Source organism: Lytechinus pictus, chromosome 17 (genome assembly GCF_037042905.1).
Source record: "Lytechinus pictus isolate F3 Inbred chromosome 17, Lp3.0, whole genome shotgun sequence".
NCBI lineage: Eukaryota > Metazoa > Echinodermata > Echinoidea > Temnopleuroida > Toxopneustidae > Lytechinus > Lytechinus pictus.
The window spans coordinates 8,635,216-8,658,219 of record NC_087261.1 but is presented as its reverse complement, the minus strand read 5'-3'; the positions used below and the strand labels follow the sequence as shown (position 1 = coordinate 8,658,219).

Here is a 23,004-nt window from a genome sequence, read left to right as displayed (position 1 = left end):
ATCAAAATCTTAACCTAAGGTTAAGTTTTTGAAATGTCATCATAACTTAGAAAATATATGGACCTAGTTCATGAAACTTATACATAAGGTTAATCAAGTATCACTGAACATCCTGCATGAGTTTCACGTCACATGACCAAGGTCAAAGGTCATTTAGGGTCAATGAACTTTGGCCGAATTGGGGTATTTGTTGAATTACAGCCATAAATTTGAAAGTGTGTTGGTCTAGTTCATAAAACTTGGACATAATAGTAATCAAGTATCACTGAACATCCTGTGCGAGTTTCAGGTCACATGATCAAGGTCAAAGGTCATGTAAGGTCAAAGAACTTTGGCCACGTTGGGGGTATTTGTTGAATTGCCATCATATCTCTATAAGTGTATTGGTCTAGTTCATAAAACGTGGAAACCAAGTATCACTGAACATCTTGTGCGAGTTATAGTAGTTTTCAAAATCAGCACTGCTGCTATATTGAATCGCGTGATGCAGGTGAGACGGCCAGAGGCATTCCACTTGTTTAAAAGAATCACTCCTATTTTGTATGTTTACAGGTTGGTAGGCCTGCTTTGGGGGAAATTCTGTTAAAGCTAAATGACAGTAGTTGCAGTAAAATACTGATTTCGTGAGAAAGTCTGTAAAACCAAGGTTAAGTATTACTATATCATCGTGGATCTAGATCTGGTACAGTTACATAAACTGAACTTTGTGAAATCATAAAATCTAAGCTGAAATACAATCACACTGAAGATCGCCAACACAGATAGGCACACGTGGGACAGTGTATTATTATTGCTGGAATAAAGACCCGATGGAAGTGACCGAATCCGCGCTTATTTTGCTTATTTCTCAGCAATTACACAATTTCTTCCAGAATCCTTTAGCACATATTTTTTATTCATACAAACAGACACTTGGGTGGTCATTATATTAGATTCTGTAAAAAGTCATTTTGAGATTGTTACCAGAACTGGAATTTACCTTTATAACTTGGACCTTCCTGATATGATTTGTCTCTTTTTTTCCATAGGAAAAGTTGTACTATAATGGCTTTAGCTGAACAAATAGTGACTCATGATGGTGTTTCAAGAAAATATCTGCAATCAATTGCAAATTTCAGTTTAAAAATAGATCAGTTTTGACCAAAGTAAATTAATTTATATTTGTTGATAGCTTAGTTTAATTAGTTTAATCAAATAATTTAATTAATATAATTAGTTTAATCAATTAGTTTGAATTAATTATTTTCTTGAAATGCCCCTTTAGTCACAATGATATTACAAATGATACTAATAAAATGATGATATGATAATATTCCACTTTACTATTTGTTGATGTAAGAAGCAGACCATCAATCGATTACAAATTTGCAATGAATGCAGGACTTTCAATTGATTTTGGGACCAAATATTGACTTGCGATCAATTTGAGGTGTCTTGCAATGTCCTGTTAGTCACATAAATTACAAATGATCATAATAAAGTGATAATTAATAATATTCAACTTTACTATAGTGATTACTGCATGTCTGATAAAAACAAATGAACAATGAAAAGACATGTACATGTAGAATTAGAAATCACCGACAGGATCATACTCAAAATGAAAGAGAATTTCCTGAAAGCTTAATTGGTCAATGTTATTGGTGAACATTGATATGTTATGTAGTATTTTCGTGTCAGAACCTTGAACTTTACCCGAGTAGATAAGTTGAATATAATTGTTTATAATGTATTAATTTGAATGTAAGACTAGGAGATTATTAATCAATAATAGTATACTGTCTTTATAATGTATTATCTTGTATCTCTATGCGCTTCCAAAGGTAGATATAGATTTAATTACCCTGGCTTTAGCCTGCCAGTTTTTTTTTCAATGCACATCAATTTCAAGGAAGTAATCCCTCCTGCCACTTACCCATTTACCTCACCTGGGTTGGGTGTGGCAAATGTAGCTTATGTGTTGCTAAAGGACATTAGTGCTGCGGGAGGGATTTGAACCTGGTACAGTACCTTGTGGTTCAGAGTAGGGAGACTTATCCTCCGACAACACCTCTTCCTAATATTGAATATTGTAATTAATTGTAATTGACTTTATAATCAATTTTAATTGCTGTCATAATTGATTGTGAGAAGGCTGAATGTGGGCACCTCTACGAATCAAAATGGGGTATCTGAGGCTTTGTTTTTGTAAGTGTATATTATGGATTAACGTGAAAACATTTCAGTCGTATTTTATGAAAAATTCATCTTGATTGTGTGCTGCATAATTATGTATAACACATTTTTGGGGCCAGTTACACAAAGATTGTCATTATATATATTGGATTTTATTGCAATAAAAAACTATCAAAATACAATCACAAGCAGTCAAAGACTGAAATGAGTGAATGTTTACATGTAAACACTCCTCTACGTTTTGACTTCAGTAAACCAAAGAGCACTCTTCTGATTGGCTGATAACAGAATTGTATTTGATTTCTCGTGTTGTGTTTAAAGTCGACTCTTTGTGCAGACCTGCCAACCAGTATGTTTTAGGCGTATTTAGTATGTTTTTGCAACCAAAATACGGCAGTATGTTTTTTCTTTAAAAAATTTTTTTTTTTTTTTTTTTTTACAAAATCGTAATTTATTGAGAAAAATCATCTCTATATGTCTCTATTACCTAAAACGTAGACAAATATGGTTATTAGATCAATGTAATTTCAGGTAACTTGTTTTTTTTTCCAATCATTTTGTTAAAACCAGGGTGAAGATATACACATGTTTCAATGTTTTTATTTTATTTGCAAGAGCAGTGCGCATTTCAGCTTGCATGCAGCTTGAGCGCCGCGATGAGTGAGTGCGCCAAGCATTTTATTATATACACTTTTTTGGGGGAAAATAGTTTTCATTTCCAGAGGTTGGCAGGTCTGTTTGTGCAACAGTCTTAGTGTGTCATTGCAGAGATATGAATGGCTTATATGTAGTCAAGAAACTGTCTTCTCCACAATGTGGAGATGAAATTGATTGTTGGAATTCTTTACAAATTATGAAGAGAGATTTATAGTTGTAATAAAAATGGGCATAAAGATATACATGTATTCAGTGTAGAGTGTACTTTGTACTCTTAGATACGTGTCGTATATTGGGCGATATCAACCTTGGCGTCATATTTACAGGCTAGGTTATCCAATGCTAATATAGTTATAAAGGTATTTTTCAATTTCTGAGTCATTTGGTAATTTATAAATTAATCTATATTGTTATTATCTGTCCAAAGTTCAGAATTCCAAGAACAACCTTTCGTTTGAAAGGTGTGCCTGAAATATCTTGGCTGTAATTTGCAGCAAGTAAAAATGATAAAAATCAGTTGAAAATTTAGAGTTTGGAAAGAATGGAAGCAGAGAGGCAGCAGAAGAGATAAAATCTCCAGCGAGCAAAGAAACGTTTGATGTCGTCAAAATTCAAATTCAAGAGGTGAAAACATGTCTGCATGAATTTTGGTCTTAAAAAAAAATGCTTAAAGGAGAATGAAACTCTTGGAACAAGTTAGCTTTTGTGAAAGCAGAAAAATCAAAGAATAAGATCAACAAAAGTTTAAGTAAAATAGGACTAGCAATAGAAGAGTTATGAGCATTTGAATGTCGAGATCACTAATGCTATGGAGATCCCCCCATTGGCAATGCGACTAAGATCTATGATGTCACAGATGAACAACTCTCCCCTTTTAGACACTGAAAATATACCCCAAAACATCTCTTTTTGCTCATTCTAATCATATGACAAACGATTCATCAATGATATAATGTTGTAAAACCTCTGTACTTGTCCTCTCATAAAGAGAACACCTCACCTTGTGATAGACTCTATAAAAGTGAGAATATAGGTGAAATAAGTACTAAAGTAATGAGGGAGTTGTACGTGTGTGACATCACAGATCTTGGTCGCATTGCCAATGGGAGGATCTACATGGCATTAGTGATCTCAATATTCAAATGCTCATAACTTTCTTATTATTCATTCAATCTTCCTCAAACTTTCAACAATATGTTTCTTTGATTTTTCTCTTTGATATGGATTCAGCTGGTTTCAAGGGTTTCATTCTCCTTTAATTTGAATTAGAGAAGGTTGGCTTCTGCAGATTTGACCTTGCTATAAAACACGTCATGCTTTACATGTATCTTGTTCATTATTTTTTCAGTTGTTCCCCATTCTTTTTCTTTTTTCCCCCACTCTTATGCACCAGTTTATTAAGCCTTTCTTTGTAACCTGTTTGACCCACCTCTCACTAATTCTCTTGTTTTTCATCCCATTATCACTGTTTTGTTCCAGATCCTGTTTGATGTTGCCTGCCTCATTATTTTAATCCCTCTTGGCTTGAGGTCTTTTACTGGCCTTACTTACACTAACTTCCCTTTGTGTCTGCCTACTCCTTTTCTTTCATCCCCTTCACTAACCTGATTGGTCTTCTCTACTCACTAATGCCCCTTTTGTCTACTTGTTTCTAGTGTTGCTGTAGCTTGTTTGTGGTCTATATTATGGTTGTTCCACTTTATATGTTTGTCATTTTGCCTTTGACGAAGATTCTGCTAGGATCGAAAGCTTAGGCCCCTTTTTGACTTTCTAATTATTTTTTCCTCGTCACCTGCTTTTAATTCCCAGTCAAGTATATCCATATAGAGATTGAGCAATATGAATGTACAATTATTACGTTTACTCTTATGTACAAACAAAATGTAGACTCATGAATTGCTATTAATAATATATCTGTTTTGTTTTTATTCCATACAAAATTGTAAAAAATATTTATTTACACATATACATATCTGTTCAAATATATACAAATAAAATACACATTTGATGCAATATGCATTACACTGAAATATCAATGAAAAAAACATGACACAAACGAGTAAGGAAATGACTTTGGGTGCAGAAAAAATATTGAGATCTGTAACGACCATGTTTGTCAGACACAAATATGACAACATTCATAATCGCAGCTTGTTTTTAATAACAGGGGTGTGAGTGGTCACAAATAAAAAGATCTGAAAAAAGCTGAAGAGTGTTGAAAAAGTCTGAAATAGAAAGAGCTCCCATACTTTTTGTACAGAGGAAGGCCAAAAATAAGCTGAATTAAGCTGAAAATCAAAACAAAAAAAATCTGAAATCAGATAAAAATCTGAACTCTCACAATGTTGTAGGCATTTTATTTTCAGAGGTAATAACACATCCTCCACAACCAGGAGAATAATTATCCTGATATCGCATAACAATCTGCTTCACATTTCTTTTAAACATTGCTACACAAAAAGTCTTGTGTGTAGCAGATTTTTTTATTACAAAGGAATGTACAGAATGTAATTGAAAGCTTTTCACTTATGACAAAAAATGCTAATTAGTTTAGTATAAGCAATAATATTCCCTGTAATCCATAGAAATAAACTGAATGTTGGACAGGAAAGCCATTTAAAAAGTGCTATTTTCAAATAAATGTTTAGAAAAATTAAAGATTTCACAAAATGGACCAGTTTGAAGTTAGCATATGTTCCAAATGACCCCTTATGTCTATTCATTTTAAAAAATTGCTAAATCTCTGTGATTTAGATTAGATACATGTAACAGAGGTACCTCATGAACAGCTTTTTATTCCCTTTTTGAAAAGTGAATATCTCCAACTCTATGTCGTGGAACAATGTTATTAAAACACAAGAAAAAAAATCAAGGGATTTGATCTGACCATCTATCATTAATAACCAACAGACTCGAACCATGCTTTTTTATTTAATAAAACCTCTATTCGTAACAGTCATACGGATATATCTGTTAATTAGAACTCAGACCGAGTCTTCATTGGCAAGTAAAAGAACGTTGAATGAGAGTCTTCAAGTCAGCATGATGGCTCAGCACTCTTCCCGCATTTGATGTAGATGCGTGTATTAAAGTTAGTTGTTCAAGCCAACCAACAAATAAAATCTTATGTCTGACTTCTGACGATCCTGCCTTTGATCCTTTCAAGCTTGTCTTCGGCAGCGCGTTCCTGACAATCTTGATTTTGATCCCCATTCTTATGAGTTTTGTTATGAGTTTGATCTGATAGCTGATCATGTTCAAGGTAGAGCCCATTTGGTCTGAGCGTTGTAAAGGAATGACTGCTTCTTGTTCTGTGTCTGCGGCCTGTATGTAGCTGTAGAAAGATACAAATGAAAACAAACATGGTTAATTGAATTCATGAAAATTCATCAAAACATATCTGCAAACAGTCGTTCATTGAGATCGAATCGATATAGTTTATTGACTTTTTGAAGAGGAGAAAAAGAAGGGGGAATAAATTCGGGCAAACAGCAACAAAAAAAATCCAGAAAAATCATTGACAGTTAACCCATTTGTACACATAAAATGTATTTTTACATCCGATGGGCATACCTGATTTCAAAGAATTTTTTTTTTCTGTGTTTTTAAAAACTATTTTTTTTCATCTCACCATCCAAAATTTTCTACATTGAATTACAGTTTACATCAGACCGCATTAAAATTTCAGGAGCTCTTTTTTTTTTTTTAGTTTTCAAGGTCTTTTGAGGCGATTCCATGATTTCAGGATACATAATTTGCCACAAAGTCCCATGTAATTTTCCCCTGCTACTTTTACTTCAAGACAGGCACCCCACATAAACTGAAATTGGGTACACTGTAATCGACCATTCCTCTCTGCCACGCAGGAGTGGTGTCACAAGAGGGAAACGCTTGAATTGGACAGTCTTCCCATCATGCAACATCACACTTCCGCACATGATGTATACTAACCTGGGCCAGGAAAGTCGGTATTCTGAGCTTCACCCGTCCATCGACTGGAAGACGAGACAAACACCGATCCTGACATGTAATGCTTGGGTGGTCCCTTGTAGTTGACCAGTTCATAGCTCCCTGGGCCTGGATCTGGGAGAGGAGGGGGTAGGGGCATGGCTGGTGCTGAGATACACAGGTAGTGCTTCTTCCTAAAGTAGCAAAGATAAACAAGGTATTTCTATGTTTGATTTTGGTTTATTATGTATTAAAATTAAAACACAATGCATTGATTATACGGATTAATACATAATCACAGCACTAGCTATTAAAAGTACATGTATGTACAGGGGGTACGACTCTGCCTCGGTCAACAAAAACCTGTTTGACTTACGCAAACTTCGACTTAATAGATCAGATGTTATTAACAAATGTTTACAACTAGTTTTGCATATTCCTGATTGAAATAATGCTTTGAGTAAGTTGATTATTTGACTCGTGCAGAGTCTACAGTGGTTCCATGACATTTGCTCCAGCAACAATCGCTCTTATATATATCATTATGTCAAACCCTTGTTGCAGAATTCGCAGCCGCAGCTAATGGTTTTGCTACAGTCCTATACCCCGATAACAAAATTCTCGGAGGAACCAAGATATTTCATTCCCAAGCGCTATCAACCCTGAATCCCCGATAATCCCCCTTATTTAACGTTTCTCCTCCCGCAGGCACAAGCCCGGTGTTGAACCAGAAACAACAGCTGTGATAGTACGTAAGAGCAGTTCTGCCTGTAGTAGGCCTTTTGGAATTAAATCATTGTATTTGATATTTAATCAAGTTTTCAAAGGCATTTTGTATTTTGAAATTCAATGTTAATATGTTTTCAATTTCGAACAAAGAAAATCGGCCCCGAAAAAAAGAAACTGTTAAAGAGAAATGAAAATAACTGCATGCAATGGCGAGCGAGTTTGCTTGAATTGGCGCGCTGCGTATGGAATTGTGGTTTAGTTTTTTCGGACCCGAGGTCAAGAAACACATGTTTAGATAATTAAATAACTGGCCCGGGGTGATTGAGATTTTCCATGGTTCGTAATTGAGATTTGTTTTCTACGACAGTTTCTCGTCATGTTCCACACACAAATCCAATGACTTAACAGTAACTTCAACTTTTAACACCATACCCTACCCTGAGCCTAACCCTAAACCCGACATAAAACTTTACTGCAACCCTCACCACAACCCTACATTTTTTTAACGAATTAAAGCCCGGAGCAATTGTCGCAGGAGCAACTGTCGTGTAACCTCTAACTGCATCTGAAATGAATGTGATCTGATATATGCAATTCTAGTCACTATTTTCTGTTGAAAATATATGGAGTATGGAACACGGGAGACTGCCATCGTCAGCGGTAAAAAGCTTGGATGGATGCCAGCCTCTGGAAGGGATTTCAGAGATTGTTATATGAATGACTTTATGCAGAGAACACACCACGTATTTCAATATCGTGCCACAGTCACACAGTAACATCAGTTCCCAGATTGATCAAAGCTATTACATTGTTTTAAATGGTATACCATTGATCAATTTGTTGTCAGTTTTGTTGATGTGACTGAAGCAGCATGCTTCTTCAATTAAGGTAGCAAATACAGCAGTGCACATATCCATCAAACAAATTCACTCAGCACTCCAATATATCCCAGGCTATAACATATTTCCACGGCCTTCAAATGTCGGTTTCTCACATTTTCATAAATAAATAGTTTTATTTTATTTAAAGGGAGACTTACGGAAACAACGTTCTTGTGGCCTCATCAACAGGCTCATGAGGGTGATAATGGCCTGGGCCAGGATTCTGAAATAAAACAAAAATAATCAAACAGTTAAACAATGAAAGGAGGCAAAGGATATATGACGTTTATAGTACCTACTACTACTACTACTACTACTACTTATGAGCAACTACTAATGAGCAAGGTTTAGCAAAAGATTGATTACCCGAACATGTTTTCAATTCTTAGCTTGGATTTAATTGAATTCATTTCTATTTAATTGAATATTTTATTGAGCTCGCTCCTTTCAATCTTGATCAACTATTTCACTGTTGTGAGCTAAACTATAAGTGATAATCACATTGAATGCAAGCACCAGTTATGGAGCATTTGAAGCACATATATCTAGCAATTGAGGCAACAGCTTCCATAATAATTTTCTTAAATATATGCTCGAGAATTGTCCTAAATTAATATTACTAATCAAAAGCTTGGGGTGAATACAAAAATGGCACTCTATTTCATTAAACTAGGAACAATAGCATCATTATTTTCCTTTCATTGCCTACAGCAGTGTTAACTTATACGCTTATGATCATAGTCATCATTATCACAGCAATTATGGCCTAAGTGACAGATTCACTTCAAAATTTTAGATGATACATCTCTGAACTAAAGGTTTGCAATAATGATTACAGCATTAGCTGCAAGGGAAAACAATATTTTTAGATTCTAAATAATGTTACACAATCCCTTTAATTACCTTTGCTTTGCTTGGTATGAGGTCTCTGTTTGACGTTGATTTAAAGCTGCTCATAGGAACTTTGGGTGCCTCTTTGGTTAACGTCTCATTGATAGTATAATGGCCTGTATGGATAGGAAGGAAGAGGGAGAAAGAGAAATAGATGGGTGAGAAAGAGAGAGAGGAAAAGATAATAACAAGGAAAAGATGTTAATTCAATTCAGTCTTGTCCTATTATCCACTGCTTAATTCTTTTTGCTCACATCCTCAATTCACATATCACATTACCATTACATCCATTAATTACATTAACAAAGTCAATAAAATTCACCAGAGTAATGCTATCAAATCACCAATAAAATTAAAGACTTGTAAATTTTATAATCGAAAGGGCTGTCATGGTATAATGACAGGGGAAAGAGCAGTCGATTTCCATCATTCTTTATTCATTTTTATTCCAAGTAGCAATTTTGTTCTTCAAGCTTTTCATTCAAAATCTATCAAAAAATAAACAAAAATATTCAGTGATGAGATCTTTTGTTTTTCTTTATATTTTCATCTCAACTTCTTAGCATTCCATCAGTTTTGGAGAGAAATATGAAATCAAAAGAAAAATGAAATTTGTATTTCATGCACCAGAATTTTTTAAACAACACCAAAGCTCCAAAAATTAAACAAGAGCCCCAATGTGGAAAAAATAGCCCCTAAAAAACTATTCCCTACCCTGATAAATGCTATATAATATCATTATATACTTACAAGGAGCTGGAGCAACACTCTGGACTTTGTTGTAGTCAACTCTTTTGGACGTTGATTTAAACGATGCTTGGAATTGGCTGCCATAATGTTTCCTCATCGTGCTGTCCGAAACCTAGAGTGTCAAGAGGCAATTTCAATAGATCAAATATCGTGGTAACGGTTGATATATAATCATAATATTTACATTTAGTAGATTCTTGTTGAAATGCCTCAATATTTCTCAAAGTCTACAGTCTTAACTGACTTGGTGGGCGATAAATGCAAAGTTGAAGATTGTAATTATCTTCCAGTTTCAACACAGAAATTTTTTCACCATTTGATCGCCAGGCAAATTGCTGTCACGTCTTCCCTGAAAGGAAGCACTACTTTCGATTCTTTTATTTCATTATGTCCATAATACCACAATTGTTGCATAAAATCTCTACTTAAATCAGAACTTGCTTTACCATAAATTTAGTTATGAACTTAATTCTAACAATTATATACAATCAATCTGTAAGTCAGTAAGTAGTTCGAAGTTTTGTATCTGGTTTTGTCTCCTCCAAAGCATGAGAGGGCGGATTCACATCGCATTAGCAGCAATCAGCCCTACCACCACCCTCAAATACTTTTCATGATTCAGTGTATCCTTCATCCTCATCTCAAATCCCCTCACCCCCCCAAGCTTCATCCATGTGTCCTTCAAATCAATGATCAGTTGGTAGAGCGTCTTTCTCACAACCAGGAGGTCGGGAGTTCAAACCCCGGCCGCATCAGACCAATAGATGTTGAATGATGGAAGTTGCTGCTACCGTTTGGCGTTCAACAATTGAGGGGATAGAGCCTCGTCGATCTGCGCAGAAGCTGCCGGGCTCACGATCAATGGGCAAGGCAAATTTTCAGTGTGTTTCACTTCATGTCTATTTCGAACAATAATAAATTATTGATTTTCATTTTCATATTTTCATTTTCCAAATGGCTCTTCCCTCCTGCTCAAACCTAATACTTAAAACATACCTCCCTCAGCAGTATATTAGTAGGCCTACATTCAATTATAAATAAATGTTCAACTAAGTCGTACCTTATAATGATTTGGTGCAGGTAAATTTGATTCCTTGTCTCTGGGTACTGCAATGGGTGTATGAAAGCTACTTGTCGCTGTGGCACTGTTGAAATCTTTCTTTGTTGTCAGCATACTAGGTAAAGCATAGGCTGGACCTGGGCCTGGAGTACTCTTGTGTTTCTTAGCTCTTCTTTCCTGTATCAATAAAAGTGCGATGAACAATCAGAAGTCTAATCACGAATTGTCATGATTTGTTGAAAAAAATTATCAAATTGAAAAGTCAATATTTATTTTTACAATGAGGAAAATTTTTTACCCTCTGTGAAAAACATTGATTCATGAATGGAGTGTTCAAAAGCAATATACTTTGACAAAATTTAAACTGTTTAGTATAGTTGTTGTGGTTGTTTTACAAATAACTTGTCAACGTTAATGAAATATTCCCTCCATTCTTCACTCTTTTCATAAATTCTTTTTATTTTGAGCTCATTTGAATGTTTAGTATACCACTGTACATTTGATTTTCATTATTTTCAATTAAACTTCTCATGGTTTACACGTAGGCCTATATACATGTAGTGTTTTTATTCTATTTCATTTATTTATTCTATTAGCTTGCTTTTTCATGGGGGGGGGGGGTTACTGACTTTGAACATAAAATGACTATGGCCTGTATTTTTATCTCAGGTTTAATTAAACTCTTGTCTAAATTTGTGGTTTAAATTATGGAAAGCCGATTGTGACACATCTCTCACAGCACAGATTCAATCTCTGAATTAATTTGACACTCAAACTTTAAAACTCATAGCTTTCTGGGAATAACAACTGAAATAGATTTCTTCATCATAAAAGCATGGGGAAGCAAAAAGTAAACATAAGAAACAAAAACATGTAAACAAAATTTTTGACTTTTCATAACTTCAGCAGAGTTATACTACATGGTGTAAGTTATATTGGACATCAGAATACGGGTAATTTAATATTTAAAAATTCTACGCAAGAATTGGGCAATGAAAACAACAAAGGCTTATAGATGCATGACATCTGTAAAACATAACAAGATCATTAGAATGAAAATACATATTAATATTGTGGGAAAGGTTTTGGGATAAAAAGGAGGTATAAACTCACCTTGGAAACAAATCCTACTCCCATTCCTTTCTTTGAGAATGACGGTTTCACAAGGATAGGTTTAGTTTGGTCCACGTATGAACCGGGACCTGGATTCTCATTCTGGAATTAAAAACAAATCACAATTAAAGTCTACACAAGTTGAATGATCACCTATGATCTTAGCATATATGGTCAATACCACATTATGCCAAATAGGAATTAGTTAACAAAGTCAAATGCATGTATCTCCCAATTCAAACAGATTTCTGCATACATGTACCAGTATTATCACACTCAAGATGGACAATATAGCCTACATGTAGCAACATTATCTTGTCACTTTTAGATCAATACTTTACTGTATTTTCAAATATTTTCCTTTTCATAAAAGAATCTGTTGTTGACAACAGTTTTAATACCGGTAATTGAAAGCTAACTTTGCCATTTGTCAAGATTTTATCAGAATGACAGAAATTTCACTCAATATATTACAAAGGAGAAAGTCTTGGATGTCTTGTGATGTGGCACATTTAGGGTCACAAGTTGTGTGTAAAATTTTAAGTATGGTATTTTTTTTACAAAAAGTTTTATAAAATGGTCCCAATCGCATATCAAGCTAAAACCTTTCAGACCAACACAAACATTCTGACAGCATGAGAACAAATCAGCAATGTCAAATTATTTAAGTGGTTTATTGTGCACCATTAACCTCGTAGTTTCTTGTAGTAATTTGACTAATTTCCTTATTTATACCATACTACTGTAGGATACACACTAGCACAACATTATTAAACAAAGAAGTAACTTACAAGTGTAATGTCATAGTTGAATCGTTTGGAAGTAGCACCAAATCCTCTTTGATCAGCATTATTGGTAACAATAGTTTGGTATTTACTCGGAATGGAAGATGTTGCTGCTATCACCCCTTGCCCTGCAGATGAACAAAAGGAGGAAAACCTCGTAAAAATCATGAAAATAAAATAGCACAATATTTGTGTCTCTTTAATTCTCTCTCAGATACATGTAGTTATGGAGAGATACAATTTCCTTGATCTTTCTCAAATCCCCAAACTGCATGTTCCAATATCTTCTAATCTTAACAATATAAAGTGAGCAATGATGGGAAAGCTGATCCTGGCAATAAATTGGTTAAACTGGAAGTTGGTACACCAGGGCCCTGTCTGATTGATCCAACCAACAACAACTTTATGAAAATTCATCACTGTCATAATTTTTCTTCCAGAAAATTTTCTGTCCTTTGTAAAAAAGAAAGCAGAATAAATTTTCAAGAAAACAATGAATGTATGAATATACAATGTATCTGGGAAAAATTTTGAACAAACATCATGCATTTTATATGTTGACATTGCGGGCCTTCCATAGTCGTGGTTGATCGATCGCATCTCCTTGCAGGGGGCCCAGAAGTTTTGCATCCTTTTTTTTCCCCAGAGAGGGTTCATCATCATATGGAACACTCTCCAGAAATTTGGCCGCACATGTTTTTTTAAAAGAAAATGTCAACTTAAAGTAACCTGCTCAAAATTTGTTAAGCTATTCTGAAATATTTTTTGTTCTAAAATGTCTTTTCACAAAATGAAATTTGCATCAACTTTTGTTGAATATACACATGTACATGTAGATCTAACCGGAGACCTAGTATTTGTCTAATTTTAATTGCAATGTTTATTTTCACCTTCGGAAAGAGTTCCCCTTGTGACAGCCACCCAAAATAAGAAAAGATTGTCGAGACTTCCGGTTCATTCTCTTCGTTTCTCTTTCTTTTTGTGTGTGTGCGTGTGTTTCTTACCTTAGCTGGGACTCGAACTTGTAATTGCAGTCAAGATTCTACTCGCTATGCTAGCGAGAAGGGCCGATACTGGAAGAGGTTTTCTAGCAATCATAAGCCAATACTTTGACTAGTCAAGGCTTTCAGACCCTTCACTGACTAAATAAAATGATGCCTATGGACAATTACATGCACTCGATTCTGCGTGACAATTTGACGGCATAAAGCCATATTTTTTTAAATGTATTTCCACTCTCCATCATATCTGTAATCTATCAAATCATGTCTATGAATAGGGCAAGATATATTATTTTGAACCTTTTCCATATTTTTACTTACAATTTTGGGTGGCTGTTGCAAAAGGAACTTATCCCTCAGCTTCTCTTTCAATTTCATAAAATTGACTTGAAATGAATTGATTGCCATAAATAATACCATTACCACCACTCTTGTCGGCTCAGAGTAACAGTACTTCCCGGCCGAGCCTGAGGACTTTGAGATAAACGAGTAATTAGGTAAAATTTAAGTTACGGCCATGTAACTTATTGCAGCCGCTATTTGAAATCCCCCAATCCTGTCCAAGCTGGCCTTATCGTGTGCAGACTGTCTGCAGTCAATCCCCTTCCTTCATCAAAATCATCATTTCAATTTCATAAATTCTGGAAATTTAATTTTGCCAGAATTAGAAATAGAATCTACTCTCTAATTTAGCCTGGAGTCTAACTTTATATCTCTTAAGATGAGAATTACAAAGAATGATAATTACAAAATATTCACATTATTTTTTTGTAGAATAGAATCTATGCTGTGTAGGCCTATGCATGATTTTCATCTTTTCTTTATTTATTACGATTGTTGTTGTTGTTCGTTTTGGGCCTGTTTCACGCCCTAGTAGTCTCCTCGGTAGACACTTAGTGTTGAGAACTCAAAGGTAGAAAAACTGCTAGGTAAAATTTATTACGAAATACGAGCTCCACCAACCCACGTCCCACGGCCCGGCCCAGGCCCAGCGATCGCGAGAGGCCGGTCAGCTCATCCAAGCCGGCCGAGTCGCTTGAGCTGGAGCCTACGGCTACGGATGCGCTCTCGTATAGTCTGGTCTGTTAGCGGAATTATGTGGACACGGTGGACAAAAGCATGATTTTTTCTCCAGACCTTTGTTTATGTATGAGAATTAAAAATGGGGTATGCTCCAAAAAATCTGGCTGCAGGAACAGTGAAAAAATGGGTGAAAATGTCAAAATTTATGAGTTTAGATTGGTCTGATATATAGACTAGCGCTAGTGCAAAACTCAATAGCAGTGCATTATTTGCATTGGTTTAGTTCTTGAATTCAGACCCTTTTTGAACAAATATTCTGTTTGTCCTCACATCTCGATGCACTAAATATCTGAATGCAGATGCTAAACAAGCCGAAGGGTGGTGATGGAGGGGGTTGAATGTTGGTGTGTATGTACACATTTTGGTCTTGGGGTAAAGATGTGCAAGACACATTTTTTGCATGTGTTGGAAATTGTGTTGCCATGGTAACAGTGTATTATGGCAAAAATAAGGTACAAATCTTGCAGTTAGAACAACTTCCTCTGTTGTCATCCGATTCTCATGATATTTGGCACACACATTGGTCTTGAGGTGAAGATGTCTAAGACACATTTTGTGTGTCTTTCAAAAATCTTGTTGCCATGGTAACAACATATTATTTGGTGAAAATTGGGGAAAAAATTACAATTCAAACTGCTTCATCAGTTTTAAATCGATTCTCATGAAATTTGACACACACATTGGTATTAGAGTAAAGATGTACAAGGCACTTTTTTTATGTGTTTCAGAAATTGTGTTGCCATGGTAACAACATATTATATGGCAAAATTTAGGTAAAAACCTTGCAATTTGAACAACTTCATAAGTTTTGAACCATTTCTCATGAAATTTGGCTCATACATTTGCTTTGAGGTAAAGATGTGCAGGAACCATTTTTTGTGTGCATTTGTCAGAGAGTATATTGCCATGGTAACCACATATGATAGCCAGAAATGCAGGAAAACTCATTGTGGATCAAACGACTTCCCCTTTTTTTAGTCAGTGCTCATAAAAGTTGGAAGAAATATTCATCTTTGGGTAAAGATTCATATTAAATTCTAAACTGCATTAAAATATATGAGTCACCTTCAGTAATATTTCTAGGTTTTGGGGGAGGAGCGGGATTGGTCCTTAAAATCTGACATCAAAATAAAGGTTAAAGGCGGTGTCCATTGACACTCTTGAAATAAGCATCCCCTCAAGGGCATAGGCTGAGGGTACACTGGGTGAATGTGAAACCTTCCGCTGTGGCAAAGGAGTTCCAACACTGGCAAGCAAAACAAAATGTGTACCCCTTCTACTTTCAACGGCTAATTTTCCAAACCTTAGTTCCACCTCCCCAAGATGTGCACCCCTCCCCATACCACTTCTATCTCCCCATGCTCAACCAGTCTACGCCTTTGCGCCTCAGGGGTCTTTGTATTTTAAAGCGAGACATTACTCCCTTTTTTTGGGGGGGGAGGGGGGGTCTTTAGAAAATGACCTCATAAAAGTTAAAGTTAAAGGATTATGACTAGGAACTTAACCCCCCCTGAAAAAATAGGGGGCTGAAAAATGCCCCCCCCCCCCCCCCATTAAAAGGTAAGAAGAGTCATTTGCACTTCAGAGTTCAGACCATTCATTTGATGTTTAATGCATTCTGCTTTGGTAAAAAATTGTTTACAGTAGCCAATTAATCATTGTTTATTTATATTCTCCTACTCAGTCTTTTATTCATATTCCATTCCTACTCTTTCTTTTTAACTATATCACATCACTCTTGATTTTGAGCTTCACCATACCATCTAATGTTTCCTCTCTCCTTTTTTTACCCTCTATCTCTCCAAGTATATTTTCTCTGACATTTTATAAAGTGTACCTTTAATCATGCAACTAATTATAGAAATATATATATACAAAAATATCTGCACTTGTTTTAGAAATTCACTTGCAAATCCATGACTCAATAACATACAATTTGCATATGTGCACAATACATTTTTGCCTTCTATTTTCTTTCATTTAATTTTTTCAGTATATTTCTGTGACAGCCCCTGCTTTATACATCCTACATCTCCAATTGTCAAAAAATGAATATTATGTTTCAGTAGCAAAATTGTTGGATGCAAGATCTGACTGTCACAAAAAATGCAAATAATTTTCCATTGGAGTAAGGACGAACGTATTCACTGTTCATTGAGCAAATGATTACTTTTATTTCTCTACATATATTCTAGTCATATCTCTTTCAGATGGTGGTAACTGCAGGAATGGGAAAACTCAGTGATATAACTAAAATTTTCACAGAGGATTTTCGGAAAACAACTAAATCCATTTTTTTTTAAAGCAACAGTTATTCCATTCTGAATGCTGCAACTATGAATTTGATGCACCTTTACCAAAATATAATATCATGACAGCCATTTCTTCAATTCTTTAAACTAGACATTAAATATAGCTAATAGTATTATTTAGGACAAAGTGTAGCCAAAATAGAGTTTAAAAGATTATGAAGAAAAGAATAAATGTCATGGTATTATATTTCAGTGTAGGTGTAAGCATTCAAAATGGAATAATTGTTGCTAGATAATAATGAATTATAATAGCAAAGAAAAATGTACTTAGAGAGGGAGAAAAGAGGGGGGGGGAGAGGAAACAAAACAAGAAGGTATGGTAAAGCTCTAAAGTGCAAGAAGTGCAAAAAGTGATGTAAGAAAGTCAGAGTAAGAACTGAAATGAACAAATACTGAGTAGGAGATAAATAAAACGTTGATTAATTGGGCACCGGAAATGATCTTTTATCAAAACCAGAATGTTTTAGGCTTTAAATTAATACGCTGAAGTGTAAAGGATTTTTCTCCCCCCCTTTTTTTTTGGGGGGGGGGGGGGGGGTCAGTTCCTAGTTGTAATTATTTCCTTTTACTCTTTATGTGGCAATTTTCTAAAGCCCCCCCCCAAAAAAAAAAAAATGGAAGGGGTGCTTTCTTTAAGAGTGTTTAAGTTCCTAATGGCCATGGCCTTTAACCTTCTATATTTTTATGTTGTCAGTTTTTAAGGACCTCCTCCGCCCCCCCCAAAAAAAAACCTATGAATATTATTGAAGGTGATTAATACCATGAATACCCTGCGCTATCTTATGATGTTAAAGGGGAATCCAACCCAAATAACCATTTGTTTTTAGAGGAAAAGGAAAAATCAGACAATAGGTCAAAGTTTGAACAATATCGGACAAACCATAAGAAAGTTGTGAATATATAAAAGTTGTAAACATTGGTAATCACTATATACCCATGAAGACTTCAAATTGGCCGCATATGTGATGTCATAATGATGTAAGGGAAGGACCACTCTTCCATGTACATAAATAATTGATGGACTAAAATGTCTTTTTCAAAAGTTTTACTTCAAATTGTATCTTTCTTTCATGAGGACATAAAACATTATACTAACAGGTTTATATTACGGCCCCAATGGAATTTAGGAGAAAACCAAAAATCAAAGTACAAGGCCAATGGGAAAGTTGTCCTTGCAGCCTCGCCCCTTGTCATAATTTACTTACCCATTGTCAATTTGAAATCTACATACTAGTAGCCTTAGGGATCTTAATTTTAAAGCAGCCATAACTTTATTTTGCTTATCCGATTGCTTTCAAACTTTCAACATTCTTATTTTTCTCCTTTTCCACACAACATTTGATGACCAAGGCTGGATTCCCCTTTAACACTGAATATGAATCTTTACCCAAAATTAATATTTGTGTAAACTTTTCTGAGCACAGGCTGCATGAAAACAGAGAAGTAGATTGATCCACAATTGGTGAGTTTTCCCTGCATTTCTGGCTATATGTGGTTATCAAGGCAATGCACTCTCTGACAAATGCAAAAAAAAAAAGGTTCTTGCACATCTTTATCTCAAGGCCAATGTGTGAGCCATATTTCATGCATGAGAATTGGTTTGAAACTGATGAAGTAGTTCAAATTGCAAGGTTTTTACCTAAATTTTGTCATATAATATGTTGTTACCATGGCAACACAATTTCTGAAACACACACAAAAAATGCCTTGTACATCTTTACTTTAATACCAATGTGTGTGCCAAATTTCATGTGAATTGATTGAAAACTGATGAAGCAGTTTGAAATGTAAGGTTTTTTTCCCAATTTTCACCAAATGTTTTGTTGTTACCATGGCAACAAAATTTCAGAAAGACACACAAAAATGTGTCTTAGACATCTTCACCTCAAGACCAATGTGTGTGCCAAATTTCATGAGAATCTGATGAAAACAGAGGAAGTAGTTCTAACTGCAAGATTTGTACCTTATTTTTGCCATAAAACACTGTTACCATGGCAACACAATTTCCAACACATGCAAAAAATGTGTCTTGCACATCTTTACCCCAAGACCAAAATATGTATGATGGGGTGTCCAAACTTCGCGGACTTTTCAAAAATATTCATCAGGCTTAAATTTGTTCACAAAATATTCATAATTTATACAAAACCAATTCAAGAAATAGTTACCACATTGACGGCAAGATCCTAAACTATAAATTCGTGGACGAAAATGTAAAGTAGGTCAAGGGATTTCGCCGGTATCGCGATCTCAAAATTCTATTCCGATTGGCGAATGCGCGCTATGCTAGAAAACCGTTCTGAAAAAGTGTGACCTAACTTCGCGGACCACAGTTTTGTGGAGATTTAAACAAAAACTCAAGCTCAAAAAGTGACATATTTACATCAGATTGACGGCAAAATGCTATAGAATCGGTTAGTATGGTAAGACCACCACATATCGACCACCTCTTTTGAAACCGACCACCTTGCGCGCGTTAAAATTATTGCGTATTACAAACGATACGCGCGGGAGAGTAGGCGCAGTGTCCATAGAAACGGTAAGAATCGATTTTACGAGAAAAAAAGAAGCAACAAACAGTAAAGATTTAGTAGAATTAATCAAAATTGTATTGACCAAACCCAAAACCCGCTGAAAAACCAAGAAATCCGATAGGAAACGGCTTTAGAACAAATATCCGTCGTCAATCGTCGAATCATGCGTCGGAGCTCGCAGTGGAAGTAGTGAGGCGATCATTTAGCATGTTGACGTCATAGAACTGATTTGAAAGAGTAAAAATATTTCGCCACCGCGACAAGAATCGGCCGTAAACTTAGTGTACCGCGGGTGGTCGGTTTCAAAAGACGGGTGCAAATGAGCAAATGGAAAATCGTCGCATTCGTTGATCGTCGATATATACGCAAATTGAATCGGAGTCGCCGAGCGAAACATGGGAATCTGATCTGCTCAATTTTCTGCACAAATGAGACGAAAACTGGGTAAAATTGATGAATATTTTCGCAGATATGATGCTTAGAAGATTAGGTGGTCGATAAGGGGTAGTTCCAACCATACCACATTTAACTCACATTTTTGATGATTTCTGCTTGCAAAATGGTGATATCGTAATGCTTGTTGAGAATATCAGATTTCTTCAAAACGGGCGCTAACGGTGACAAATTTGCCGATCTTTTGTCAATATTTTCATGAATACTGAACTCATCTTAAAGAAACTTACACCAAAGGGTAATTTTAGGTTGCTTTTCATGTTGATGATGTCAGATTTTAAGGATATTGGCTAGTTTTTGAGATAATGACCGTCCGCGAAGTATGGACACGCGCGAAGTTTGGACTCACTGCCATACATACACACCAACATTCAACCCCCTCCACCACCACCCTTCGGCTTGTTTAGCATCTGCATTCAGATATTTAGTGCATTGAGATGTGAGGACAAACAGAATATCTGTTCAAAAAGGGTCTGAATTCAAGAACTAAACCAATGCAAAATAATGCACTGCTATTGAGTTTTGCACTAGCGCTAGTCTATATATCAGACCAATCTAAACTCATAAATTCTGACATTTTCACCCATTTTTTTCACTGTTCCTGCAGCCAGATTTTTTGGAGCATACCCCATTTTTAATTCTCATACATAAACAAAGGTCTGGAGAAAAAATCATGCTTTTGTCCACCGTGTCCACAAGTAGGGTGTTTTTGACGCTAACAGTAGGGACCCCAATGAAGACAAACAAAAAAAAATCTCCTTCGTTTTATAATATTAAAATCACTTACTTGATTAAAATAAGTGGTACTAAACCATTCAGACAAGTCTTGTTATTCCAACATGTAAATGAAATTAGAAAAAAAGGGTTCAAACTTGGCCCAAAACGTTCAATTTCCCCATTGACTCCGTCCGCGCTGCTTTGTGTCAATAAAGCTTTGCGGCCAGTTTCAGACAGTTTGGGACGGAGACAGCTGCGCGAAAATATCAGGTGATCGCTGGCGCATCGCGTAAGTCCGATGACCCCAAAATATAGTCTTGTAAAAGACGTCGCTGTCCCGCGCCGTTATTCAATAAATGATCTCGGTCCCGAAATATTTCCACCCAGTTAAAGTCACTTTTAATGTACGTCCATCGAACATTGATAGAACAGAAAGAAAGCGTGAGCGAGTCAAGGAAATGAGAGAAAACAGAGAGGGAAAAGTAGTATTTAAATTGTTTTCAGATATTGCTTGTGTGCCATTTATTTGTGAAGTCATCAAGCTCGAAGAAGAGCAGAATGCAGATATTTTTATTGTTAGATTATTGTTGCATTGTTATGATTTGATTCCTTACTAAGTTACTTTAAATTTGATCTAGAGTATGGTGATATTTGACATCTAATTCATCGAACTGATAATCATGTCATGAGCTCTGTCTCTTAATTTTGGCAACCTACTACCTCAGAACATTTGCTCATGCAAAGGCCGTCCGACGAGTAAAAAAAAAACGCCCGTCTTAACATTTTAAATAGCTCCGTGGTTTGAATAAAAATGAATAAAACGGCCGTCGTATAAACAAATGTGACCGAGGTAGAGGCCTGTTGCAGGCTCCAGTGGCGTACGCGGGGGAGGGGGGGGGTAACAGGGGCTCAACTCAACCCCCTTAAATTTTTTATACCTACCCCCCCCCCCCTTTTGGGGGGAGGGGGTGAAGACCAAGTCAAAATAGTGATGATTATTTATTTTTCATTTTTCGATCTTATTACCGCCCCCCAGAAAAAAACCACACCTAGCTGTCCTTACCAGATCATTCTCCCACGAGAATATGTTCACCTTTATTGTTCCCACTGAATGTCGACCTTACTCGATCATGTTCTCATATTTCTTTTTCTCTCCCCCCCCCCCCCCCCCCCCTCTTCGTACGTAACAAAGAAATACGCTATGGGAGAATGCTCTGGTAGGGACAGGGAGCTCTGTCTTGGGAGTGGGGGCGTTGAGGGACATTATGGAGGAAAAGAGTCAGTTGTTTGGATTTATATAGGTTATTTTTGTTCCTCTTCCTTTTCTGTTATTTTCTGTAAATGTTTCCTTTTTATATCAGATACACTACAGTCACATTTGCTCTATGGTGGCAGAACGGTGAATAAAAAAAAACAGCCGTTTTAAAGATTTTTAAAAATAGCTATATCATACTAGGTGGGTTGGTTACTAATAGTTTGAATAGAAATGAATAAAACGGCTGTGTTCGACCACCGTACGGCCGCCGTAAATCAGATAAAAATGTGACTGAGGTGTTACACGCTCGTAAAAATAAGGAAAGAGGGGGGGGGGGGGTAGAGACAGTTATGATATTTTTATCGATCTGATTACGGTCGCCTTACCTCCCCCCCAAGAAAAATAAAACTACCTCCCAGTCTCTACCATTAGCATTCTCCCGTGAAATTGTTCCCACTTACGAAGAGGACGCGGATGTCGACCTTGCTCATGAATGTTTTTTTCCTCGGTAACTGCTATCTTCTTTTTTTTGGGGGGGGGGGGGGAGTGGGGAGGGGGTGTTGAGTGACATCATGCAGGGTTGAAGGAAAAGTTTAAGTTAATTGTTGGGATTTTGGGTTCGGCGCCCCCCTATATATTCTTTTTTATTTTATATACGTA

General features: G+C 36.0%; 1 protein-coding gene across 6 annotated transcripts; it reads right to left on the bottom strand.

The window, feature by feature from the left end:
• Positions 1 to 4,741: 4,741 nt before the first annotated feature.
• Positions 4,742 to 21,310, bottom strand: LOC129280904 (O(6)-methylguanine-induced apoptosis 2-like). 6 transcript variants are annotated; one of them, XM_064111929.1, is made up of 10 exons: positions 14,954 to 14,984; positions 14,414 to 14,464; positions 12,996 to 13,117; positions 12,205 to 12,306; positions 11,092 to 11,268; positions 10,032 to 10,143; positions 9,294 to 9,397; positions 8,549 to 8,613; positions 6,784 to 6,974; positions 4,742 to 6,166 (listed from the first exon to the last, which is right to left on the bottom strand). In XM_064111929.1, exons 4-10 carry the CDS (start codon positions 12,226 to 12,228, stop codon positions 6,090 to 6,092), a joined length of 750 nt encoding a protein of 249 aa, XP_063967999.1. In that variant the 5' UTR covers positions 12,229 to 12,306; positions 12,996 to 13,117; positions 14,414 to 14,464; positions 14,954 to 14,984; the 3' UTR covers positions 4,742 to 6,089. The 6 variants fall into 6 exon arrangements, with proteins under 6 accessions (XP_063967999.1, XP_063967994.1, XP_063967993.1 ...); XM_064111924.1 differs by lacking the exons at positions 14,414 to 14,464; positions 14,954 to 14,984 and adding an exon at positions 21,160 to 21,310; XM_064111923.1 differs by lacking the exons at positions 14,414 to 14,464; positions 14,954 to 14,984 and adding an exon at positions 20,722 to 20,746.
• Between the last annotated feature and the right edge of the window lie 1,694 nt (positions 21,311 to 23,004).

What these genes read in the sequence shown, in the direction of transcription:
- LOC129280904 (XM_064111923.1), bottom strand. Translation starts at nt 20,743, where the DNA reads ATGTTGGTGTGTATGTATGGCA. An exon ending in GAGTGTTGCTCCAGCTCCTT is followed by an intron (nt 9,398 to 10,031) that starts GTAAGTATATAA and finishes CTATCCATACAG; the next exon opens with GCCATTATACTATCAATGAG. An exon ending in TACCGACTTTCCTGGCCCAG is followed by an intron (nt 6,167 to 6,783) that starts GTTAGTATACAT and finishes ATCTTTCTACAG; the next exon opens with CTACATACAGGCCGCAGACA.